The following is an 11,235-nucleotide window of genomic DNA, read 5'->3' on the forward strand; positions in this document are numbered from 1 at the left end:
AGGATGTTGTGCCTTCTTGATGATGGCTGCTGTGTTGGTCCTCCAGGACAGGTCCTCCTGTATGTGCACCAGGGCTGGACTGGGACAAAAATTAGGCCCTGCCATGTGGCTCAGACCGGCCCAACACAATCGGTCCGACACCGCCGATCAACATGCTGGCAGTCTGAAAGACTAATAATCTAAAAATCTATCGACCTAATCTAAAAAGTGATCTAGCATGGAAGGCTCAGGACAGGCAAAGTAATTGAAGTCCTGAACGTGGCACTCTGTTTCCTCTGTTTCATCTTTTTCTCTCTCCTTTTCCTCTCTTTCCCTGACACTCTGCTTTTCTGGGGAGGGCAGCAGCAGCTCAACCTGGTTCAACAAGACATGGACAGAGAAGTAAACTAACTGGTTGTCAAAATCAGCAAAGTTCTCATTTACATGTACACACAGGCTGCATGATTGCATTATGTTACACCAGAAGCCCAGTCATTTCAAATGGAAGGTTGCAAGACAACATTATTGGGTTGCAGACTGCATGAGTTTTATTTCTCCATGCAATAAAAAGCATTCATTAGTTCTGAACTAGGCTAGTGTAGATTTTTTTTTTATATCTTTTTTTTCCAAATAAAAAGTATTATTAACACCCATTGTTGGTATTGCATTTATGTCAGTGACAGTGATACCTCAACTTGCTAGCTAGCAACAAAATGCAGAACACCCCCATCTAACGTTAGCTATAGAGTCCACAGCCAAGCAGCACTAACGTTACACCACGAGAGAGATCATTGTGTGTGCATGAATTCCAGCCAAGTCCTGGTGAAGCGCAATGCAATCATGCTGCCTGTACGGGTTAGCATAAGTCATAAGACATTCTCTGCTGCTGCTCCCTTAATCTGGCCAATGCAAGCGACTAACATAACTTTGCTTTTGTCAAACCAAGTAACAACATTGCTTACCTCTCTAGCTGTGTCCTCTGTCTCCTCCTCAATTGCTAACGGCACATCAGTGCTAACGTTAGTTAGCGGTAAAGATGTTGCTGTGGCAGCCGCAGCTGTAGTAGGCCTAGCCCCCACAGTCGATGCAGAGAACATATCTGTCAGTTTCTGACATTTTGAGGCATCCTCTGCTAGCTTCTTACTTTTTTTCTCCCTAATTTTCTGGGCACCCCCTTTCACTATCTTATCTACGAACATGAGGTAGAGCAACTGAGCAAGCTGTGCAAGGTTAACAACCTGCTGCTAAACAAGTCAAAGACCCAGGAATTCATCGTAGACTTCAGGAGGAAAAAGTCCGAGATCCTGCCCCTGCTCATCGACGGAGAGAGCGTGGAGATAGTCTCAACCCTCCGATTCCTGGGACACAACATGCGGGATGACCTGGCCTGGAAGGACAACACTAAAGGCACCATCAAGAGGGCACAACAGCGGCTATACACCCTGAGATGCCTCAGGAAACAACACAACAAGAAGGAGATACTGGTGGCCTTCTACCACGGCGCAGTGGAGAGCATCCTCACCTTCGGCATCTCCAACTGGTTCCACAGCTGCACAACAGCGGAGAGAAACGAGCTACAGAGAGTCGTGAGAACAGCACAGAAGATCACCGGCGCCCCCCTCCCCTCTCTGGAGGAGCTGTACAAAACATGCTGTCTCAGGAGGGCCTCCAAGATCTCCAAGGACCCGACCCACCCTGGGCACGAACACTTTGTCAAGCTGCCCTCGAACAGGAGGTACAGGACCCCGGCCGCTAAGACAAACAGACTGAAGAACAGCTTCTACCACAGGGCCGTCAAGGCCCTGAACACAGAAAAGGCCTAAGTTCTGGGCCCAGGACAGTCCGGACGGATTGTATGGCAGCTAGTGCTGAGGCACAAACATGTACATTTTCAAGCCTGCAAACTGTGACACTTTAAAATAATGTGAAAAAAGACTTTCTTGTGCAATATGACAACCCTAGTTGACTATCTGTGCAGTATAGTACAGTGGATTGTGTACATAGCCTTTATTGATGTAAACCAGCTCCTTACCTTCTTGTGATTTTATGCATCTATGCTTTTTCTAAAATGTGTTTCTTTTTCCTTTCCTAAACACCAGGGGAGCCTCCCCTCCTAAATTTCGTTGTTTGGTACCTGTACTGTAGCAATGACAAATAAAGTCTATCTATCTATCTATGACACTGTACTTGGGTTGTCGGCCGAGGGATCAGAGTGGGGGAGGGGGCCGATGGACAGCAGGGCCTAAGCATGTGATTGGGCCAGCCCATGTGTTAGTATAAACGGGGGCCGCCGCTTGATTCAGCGTTAGTTGATGCCGCGCTATTTTGGGCCGAGCTAGTTTTTTTTTTTTTTTTTTTTTTTTTGGGGGGGGGGGGGGGGGGTCAGGCGGCCCGACCGGCCCAAAACTAGCGCGGCCCATCTGCCAGCGGGCAGAAAGATTGTATGGCCAGTCCAGCGGTGATGTGCACCCCCAGGAATCGGAGAGTTGAGACTCTCTCCACGCTCCCTCCATCAGATGTTTTCCTCCTGAAGTCCACGATGATTTCCTGGGTCTTTAACTGGTTCAGCAGCAGGTTGTTGACCTTGCACAGCTTGCCCAGCTGCTCCACCTCATCCTTGTACGCCGTCTCGTCCCCCCCCGAGATGCAGCCCACCACGGTGGTGTCATCTGCAAACTTTATGATGGAGTTGCTGGGGTGGACGGGGGTGAAGTCGTGGGTGTAGAGGTTGTAGAGGATGGGGCTCAGCACGCAGCCCTGGGGGGACCCAGTGCTGAGTCTGAGGGCTGTGGAGGTGTGGGAGCCCACCCGCACCCTCTGGGGGCGGTCAGACAGGAAGTCCTTGATCCATGCGCAGATGGAGTGTGATAGTCCCAGGTCTAGTAGTTTGGTCACTAGCCTGTCTGGAAGGATAGTGTTAAAAGCAGAGCTGAAGTCCACAAAGAGCAGTCTCACGTAGCTGTTCCCCCCCTCCAGGTGGGATAGGGTGGGTGTTCAGTATGACAGAGACAACTAATAGAAAGACAACTGTATGATTATAGAGTTTACATGTTCAAGGAAATATTGTATGATAATAGAAAGGTACACTTTAATTTAATTTAATTTTCGTTCATGTTAAAGAAAAGATGACCAGCAGCTCAAGGCAGTATTGTTGACATGAGTGTGCTCTCCAGTCATCCCTATCCCAGTGTGAGTGGGGCATAATTGATTGATTGATTGACACCAGCTGTGTGACATGAATGATTGAGCCAGCTGATCCTATATATGTGACCATTCCCACAATAAAAGTTGCTTCCTTGATAACATGAACCCTGTCTGACAGCGTATGATTCCTCCGTTTAGTGTGTAGTCTGATCGTTATGGTTTTAGCCAATACGCAATAACCAATGTTTAACAAGTATACTTAAATTTAATAAAATATTAAAAAATGAATAAATAAATAGTCTTTCTTTCCCTAAAAAATAACCCATTAAGGTTTGACATGGCATTCTCTCTCTCTCTTTCTTTCTCTCTCTCTCTGCTGAGGGACCACTTGCTATTCAAGTATAGCCTACTCCTAAGTTTTTTCTGTTGTCCTCACATAACAGCCTTGCTTTTTCTTCATGTGCTTTATGCCAATAACATACTCCATTGGGATATGTGTGTTTCTGGTCATAGGTTCTGGTTGGTGTAGTTGTAGCTTATCATTTTTGGTGTAGGTAGGAGCCCGAACAATGACTCAAGCCCAGGGGCCCCCACCCCCCTAAGTCCAGCCCTGGCCTTAATGCACTGAACCTTTTTTTGTATTGTTTGCATTATGTTATTAAAGCACAATGTGTTTTATGGTAAAGCATTATGAGTGGTGTGTGTGTGCAGGGTGCTCGTGAGTTGTGTATTTTGGGGAGGGGGGAGGCTCGTGTATGGGGGGGGGCAATCCGCCACTGTGTGTGCGTCACTGTGTGTGCGTGTGTGTGTGTGTGCGCGTATGTGTGTGCGTGTGTGTGTGTGTGCATGCGTATGTGTGCACGTGTGCGTGTGTGTGTGCGTGTGCATGCGCGTGTATGTGCGAAAACAAACAACAACTCGCACCACAGCATCACAACGCAACTCAGCCATGATAAGAATCTCCTGTCGTATCAGCGGGTCCTCTCAAACATCCTTCGCTAATAATAACAACATCTATGGCTGGCTGGCTGACTTCGTCTCCAGTCCCCGACGCTTATCTTAACGTGCTTTTCCTATTTCTCTCTCGGACACGCAGAGTGAACTTGTCGACAGAAGAGATGTCTGTTATTGCAGAGGGCCACTCTCGCTCTCGCACTTGATAGATATATTCATTTTCAAAGCTGTCTTGTTTTTAAATCAGGACGGAGCGTCAACAGACTGCAAATGTCAAATGTTTCGCATCCTCCGGCTGTCATGGTGTGTGTGTGTGTGTGTGTGTGTGTGTGTGTGTGTGTGTGTGTGTGTGTGTGTGCGTGCGTGTGTGTGTGTGTGTGTGTGTATGTGTTTGTAGAGTAATGTGATTGGATAAAATCATTTAAAATTGCTGATGACAATATATGATATGTCTTTGGAGTGTGTGTGTGTGTGTGTGTGTGTGTGTGTGTATATGTGTGTGTGTGTGAGTGTGTGTATGTGTCTTTATGTGTTCAAACCGATCCTTCAGCATGTCCTTGACCCAGTGACAGTGATCAGTAGTAATTGGATGAAGTCGTTTCGAATTGCTGATGAAGACATACAGTGCTGCTTGAAAGTATGTGAACCCCTTGTGCAATCACACAAAGTTTTTTTCCATGAACTGTATTTAATCAGAACCAGTCTTTTTTATCTGACATAACAGGTTTATATTTACCACTTCCATATGTTGGTTTAGAGGGAATCATGCATGCAGTAGGAAAACTAATTTATAAAGAAATTAGTGCAGGTGCAAAAATAAGTGAACCTCTTCAGTCAATAGCTTGTGGCACCTCCATTAGCAGCAATAACTTGGAGTAAACGTCTCATATAGCCACTAATCAGTCTCGGATATCTGTTTTGAGATATTTCTGCACTCTCCTCCTTACAGAACTCTGCCAATTGAGGGAGGTTTGAGGGGTGTCTGGCATAAACCAGGGTTAGGGTTACGGTTAGGATGCCACAGCATCTCAATTGGATTTAGGTCAGAATTTGACTTGGCCAATCCAAAACACAAATCTTCTTTATCCTGAGCCATTCTTTGGTAGATTTGTTTGAATGCTTTGGGTCGTTGTCTTGTTGAAAGACCCATTTTCAGCCCAGCTTTAGCTCCTTGACTGATGGCTTGAAGTTCTGTTCAAAAATCTCCTGGTATACCTCAAAATTCATGGTTCCCTTAAGGATGTGGAGTCGGCCAGGTCCAGAGGAGGAAAAGCAGCCCCAGGTCATGACATTCCCACCACCATGCGTGACTGTTGGGATAAGGTTCTTTTGGTGGTAGGCAGTGTTGGGTTTTCGCCAAACATATTGGATTTGATTGTGACCAAAAAGGTCCATTTTGGACTCATCGGTCCAGAGAATGGACTTCCAGAAACCTTCAGGCATGTCCAGATGGTCTCGGGCAAAGTTAAGAAGGGAAGTTTGGCAACCCTCCCACAAATGCCATTTTGATTCAGTGTTCTTCTTATTGTTGAAGCATGCACAGTTACCTGAGATGCAGCAAGGGAGGTCTGCAACTCTCTAAAATATTATGTTTGGATTGATTTGTTATTTTTCTTGTGGCTCTTGGGGATATTTTGGAAGGGTGTCCACTTCTAGGTCGAGTTGCTGTCATATTTAAATGCTCTCCATTTGTAAATGATTTGCCTCACAGTGGACTAATGGAGTTCAAATCTTACATAGCCTTCTGCAGACTGATGTCCTCTCACTAACCTATTCCTGATGTCCTCTGAGATCTCCTTTCCTCTCGGCATGGTGTGTTTTGCATTCACCTGTATAGATAACACAAAACTGACCAGGTTTCTCTATTGATCAGAGTCCCACCCAAACTCTTTCCTAAAGATCTCTCCTTCAACTGGTTCATTTGGTACCCAATTATTTACCCACCGGATTCTACTTACCTACTTGATTTAACCAAGGCAACTTGGGGTTCACTTATTTTTGCACCTGCACTAATTTCTTTATAATTTAGTTTTTCTACTACACACATGATTCCCTCTAAACCAACATATGGTATTGGTAAATATAAACCTGTTATGTCAGATAAAAAAGACTGGTTCTGATTAAATACAGATTTCATGGTAAAAAAATTGTTATCTATAATTGCACAAGGGGTTCACATACTTTCAAGCAGCACTGTATGATGTGTGTGTGTGTGTGTGTGTGTGTGTGTTCAGTTTCTCCCCCTTGCTCACCCAGGAAGTACCAGGCCAGGGTTGCTCCTCCGGTGAGGATTAGGATGATCATGATGATGACGAAGGCCAGGACACACCTGCGGGGTCCAGACATCTTGGAGGAGGTCACTGGAGCCTCATGACCACTTCCTGCCTGGGAACGACCAACGTGTCGGGGTTAGGGGCAGCGGAACAGCCGCGTATTACAGACCAGGGGCCGGATTCACCAAGCGTTTTTAAGAACAAATTTGTTCTTAAGAACAACATTTGTTCTTAAGACAAAACTTAAGAAGATTTGGTATTCCCGAAGAAAATCTTATCTTAACTTTAGTTTTTTCTTAACTTTCTTCTTAAGATTTTTCCTAAGATAGAACTTCAGAACAAATGAGATTCTCCAAAACAAAGTTCTTAGATTTCTTCTCAAATGTCTTCTTAACTTTAAGAGAAGCTCTCACCTGTCTTAAAGCAGCTAAAGTGAAAGGTAAGTCTTACTTGAACAATTTTGTATTGCATTTATTTGATTTTATTAATATTTAGTTTAGCCCTAGACAATGTGTTAACACATATTGTTAATTCAAGTTGGTCAGAGTACTTTTGTGTGAATGTTTTGTGTGAATGTCTATCACATGTTTGTATGTTTGAGATATAACTGAAATGGGCCTTTCAGCCTGTGTCACATGTAGGCCTATTCCTAGATTACACCACAATGTACTCAGAAAGTAAATCAAGGAGGCAGTTGTTGTATTTGATGTATACTACTTAATTAATCATTATGAACATGTTATTTAAGTAGGCCAAGTAACTGAAACAATGTCCTTACTATTATTTATATTCACATTTTAGATGGAAGTTCTTCATAAGTTCAAAAGAGAGAGAGAGAGAGAGAGAGAGACACACAGGTGTAAAAATCACAGTTCAAAATCTAAGAACTTCTTAAGTGAGAAAACTAAGAAGTTCTTAAGACATAGGACAATTCTTAAGAAAAAAATGGTGAATAGCGTTTAAGAACATTCTTAGGAACATCTTATCTTTTTTCTTAAGAATTGTCTTAAGAATTATCTTAAGAACACTTTGGTGAATCCGGCCCCAGGTTCCTATTTCACGGGCGTTGCTAGACCCCTTTCACTGGGGGGCACGTGCCCCAGTATTGAGATGCTGTGCCACAGTCAAATCTCATGTTTGAGTTTTAACAAGCTCCTATATTTGACAGCGGAATCATTTTGATTGAAAAGAATGGGGTTTTATGCCACAATGTCAATGCAACACAGTTTAATCCAAAATATAAACTGAGGCGTGCGTCTTGCAGTCATCGCGGCGCACGTTACTGTCCGTGCACGGCGGTGTGCATGTCGTATCCCGTGCACCATGGTGCTCGCGCAGCGATCCATGTCTCGGCACGCGAAACAAGAAAAAACGATAACACTTAGGGACTAAAGGAAGTTTTTCAATAATACCGATGATGATCTTATTTGGATGACTCCAACGTTATTGACTCCTGTAGACGGACATCAGAAAATGATTTGGACATAGCCGAGACAGGCAAGTGGAAAGGAGAGATAAGAATGAGAGAGGTAAGATCCTGGCTGTAGCTAGATAACCTACTTGCAGGTCGGGCGAATGGAAAAGCCTGAATGATTATATGAATTTGGGGAGGCTATAATTGAAACATATATAGAAAAAACATTCCGTTTTTGGGATGTTGAACCGACAGGTGGCCGAAAAAAAAAATCAGGCAGGATCACAATCCACAATCTCTTTCATGTTTGTTTCAACGACTATTTTGCCAACCTAGCTAGCTACCCAGACAAAGCTGTATGGCACATCCCTAGTGGCAGCAGAGAAAGAGCAGAGTGCAGGAGGAGGAGGAGGAGGAGACAGAGCTGGGTGGTTTAATCACTCGAGTAACGGTTTGTTATGTGCAGGGTGTGATTTTTATGCTCAAAAACATGTTGAGAATGTTCATGGCCTATGTTGAAATAAATAAAGAGTATTATCTCTACATTTTGACCTTTACCAGTAATAGTTGTTTCAGTTTCAGAAGCAGTATGGCAGCCACCAGGCCCGGATTAACCCCCTAGGGTGCCCTAGGGTGACCAGACTTGATGTGTGCCCCCCCCCCCAACACACACACCCTCCTACTTTGCAAGTGAAAGTGTGATATTTACTATTGTTACAAAACCCATAGATTTACAAGAGCATATAACTACAGTACAGGCTCATCACAGTTGGGCCTAATGCTGTAGTATAGCCTTTACACTGATGCTCAAATCTGAATGCAACTCACATCCCAATGCAACACGACTTTCTAAATATAGGCTAATTATTTCCATCATAAATGGCCTGAGACTACATGCTAAACCATAACAAAGGGGGAAAATGCACATACTGTATACTACAATAAAACAAGCTCAATACCAACCAAGTCCAATAACGACTGTTGCAGGCATATAAGAATAAGAACATATTGTCTGTCCGCATTAATGAAGCGTACTACAGGTATTATGGAAATAAACAGCGCCTCTCTCTTTGCCGCTCTGCTCACCTTCGTGATGCTGTATCAGACGTAGGCTATAGCCCTGTGATGCTGTATCAGACGTAGGCTATAGCCCTGTGCATCACACAGGCCCAAATCAGCCACAGCCTCATATTAGCCCCAAATAAGCATAAGTAAGCCTTACCTTTAGCAGAACTTATTTTTTCTTGATTTTACGCAGGCAAAGTTGTTTTACTAAATCCTCAAAGTCCATCTCTTTGACCAACTCGGATTCAATTGCCAGCAGGGAATCTTATTCTTACCAGGCCTCTCTTATTGCACTATAGTTCTCTCTCAACGCTGTGGTAGAGTCAGTCCTACAACTCCATCTAGTACTGGACAGTGGTTTGGTTTTAGAGTCCTGCTGATGTTCACATCCTTCTTTTTAAATATCCGGCTCCATCGGTGAGGGGATGCTGCACAAAACGCATACAATGACTGAAGTAGGTCAAAGAAATCCCTCGCATCCTTACAGCTATTAATGCTGTTTACACCGACAACATGAAGGGAATGTCCAGCACAGGGCACGTAATGAATCAGGGGGTTTGCTTTTTGAAGATGCGCCTGGAGGCCGTTATATTTACCCGACATGTTACTGGCGTTGTCGTAACTTTGTCCCCGGCAATTCGACAAGTCTAACCCCAGGTCATGACATGAACCATTCATTCTTACTCCACATTCAGCAAGACTTGCTCCAGTGTTGTTGGGAAAGTCTTAAGAGTGGCCGTATGTCTGGAGTCTTTGCCTTGCTTAATTGTTCGCTTGCCAGAGCCACTCAGTTGTCGCCTGTACATTTGGATTTCTTCGTTGATAGTTTGGCGGCACTGCGTCATCGCGCACTTGTCTGTGACTGGGGGGGGGGGGGGGCACTTACACCGAACTCGCAATTATTTATCTTTTTATACATGATAGCCTAAATATGACCGTTAGTTTTGTACCTGTGAGGATGTCTTCCAGTAAATATAGCCTATATTTTAAAAATGTGCGCAAAATATTTTAAAGGTCTCTTCATTGTCCGAATAATTTGGTGCCCCCCCATTGGCTGGTGCCCCAGGGCGTTCACCCGGTGCAATATGGATAATCCGGGCTTGGGCAGTGGCAGTTATAGTGGGCTAAACAAGGGGAGGTTATATAGCATATTTCATACAGACAGCAACAACATTTTTTTTGTGATTTGAGTGATGGGGGTTGCTGTGCCCCAGTGGAGCTTTATGACTGGCAGCACCCCTGTCCCATCAGGTCAAACTACCGCTGTTGCTCATCAAATGAAACATGTAATCCTGACAACGATAATGTGCTCTGCCTGCCTGAATCAAAACGTGTGTTCACATGAAATGGAAACAATCATAGTTACAATGTATACGTAATATAAACGAAATGTACTGACTGGTGCGATCGCCATATCGGTCGTACGGGACTTCTGAGAGCCGTGTCCGAGCGCCATACCGTCACAGCGCCGTTAGTCCTGGAGAGACCATCCGAGACCACCGGAGCCCCCCGTCAAACCCTGAGGCCTGCCGGGGAAATGAACTTGATCTGATAAAGACCGAAGTGTATTTTTTATTGTCTTCACGGTTCTCGATTGAATTTATGTCCAGACATGTCCGAAAGAGACCACTGGCAGAAGTCAGGTGGGAGGACGGCCTGTCTTTATTTGAAGGTCCAAAGGTAGAGGGTCGGTCAATATTTCCTAAACAGCTCTGGACGCCTCGGATGCCCAGCGGCACTACCGTCCAACTATAGCAGATCTATACTCACACTTATACGGATATAATGATGATAACGACTATATAGAGACTAGGGATGTAAGCGAAACTGCATTATACGAACACATTATAACTAAACTGAGGCTTGCATATGTACAAACAACAACATAATATTATTACATCTATCGGAGGTATCACCGGTCCTCGGAGCACACAGGTAGTCACACAAACACACACAGGTAGTCTCACTCACACACACACACACACACACACACACACACACACACACACACACACACACACACACACACACACACACACACACACACACACACACACACACACACACACACACACACACACACACACACACACACACACACACACACACGCCAACACCCAGCAACGACACTGTCCAGGGACCCATTACTCCCCCCACATTATGTTATAGCATCTTCCATTTGACTGCTATTAGCCATTATGTTATAGCATAAAATGCTGTATTATGAATTTAACCACCAAATTCAAAGTCAAACAGCAGTACAGTTTAGACACACCTTGCCATTAGAGAATAGTCTGGAAGTCTTTGACAGTTTAAAACGAGCCTACAGTTGAACCAATGAAATGTATTTGTTTTCAAATGTATTTGTTGATGTTTTCTGGCATTTGGGGGGGTGGGGGCAGCTAT

At 44.4% G+C, this 11,235-nt stretch overlaps 1 protein-coding gene across 1 annotated transcript in view; it reads right to left on the minus strand.

The window, feature by feature from the left end:
- The window catches only part of LOC308175632 (transmembrane protease serine 6-like), a gene marked incomplete at its 3' end in the record, with an annotated part of 17,776 nt that extends 7,317 nt beyond the window's left edge, over window positions 1-10,459 (minus strand). The window contains exons 1-2 of the mRNA XM_080551263.1: window positions 10,229-10,459; window positions 6,330-6,462 (exon numbers count right to left, since the gene is read on the minus strand). Of these exons, the coding sequence (XP_080407389.1) occupies window positions 6,330-6,462; window positions 10,229-10,285 (190 nt within the window). The remainder of the gene's footprint in view (window positions 1-6,329; window positions 6,463-10,228) is intronic.
- Between the last annotated feature and the right edge of the window lie 776 nt (window positions 10,460-11,235).

This window comes from Nansenia antarctica (assembly GCF_963989245.1).
Source record: "Nansenia antarctica genome assembly, contig: SCAFFOLD_672, whole genome shotgun sequence".
In the NCBI taxonomy this organism is placed as follows: domain Eukaryota; kingdom Metazoa; phylum Chordata; class Actinopteri; order Argentiniformes; family Microstomatidae; genus Nansenia; species Nansenia antarctica.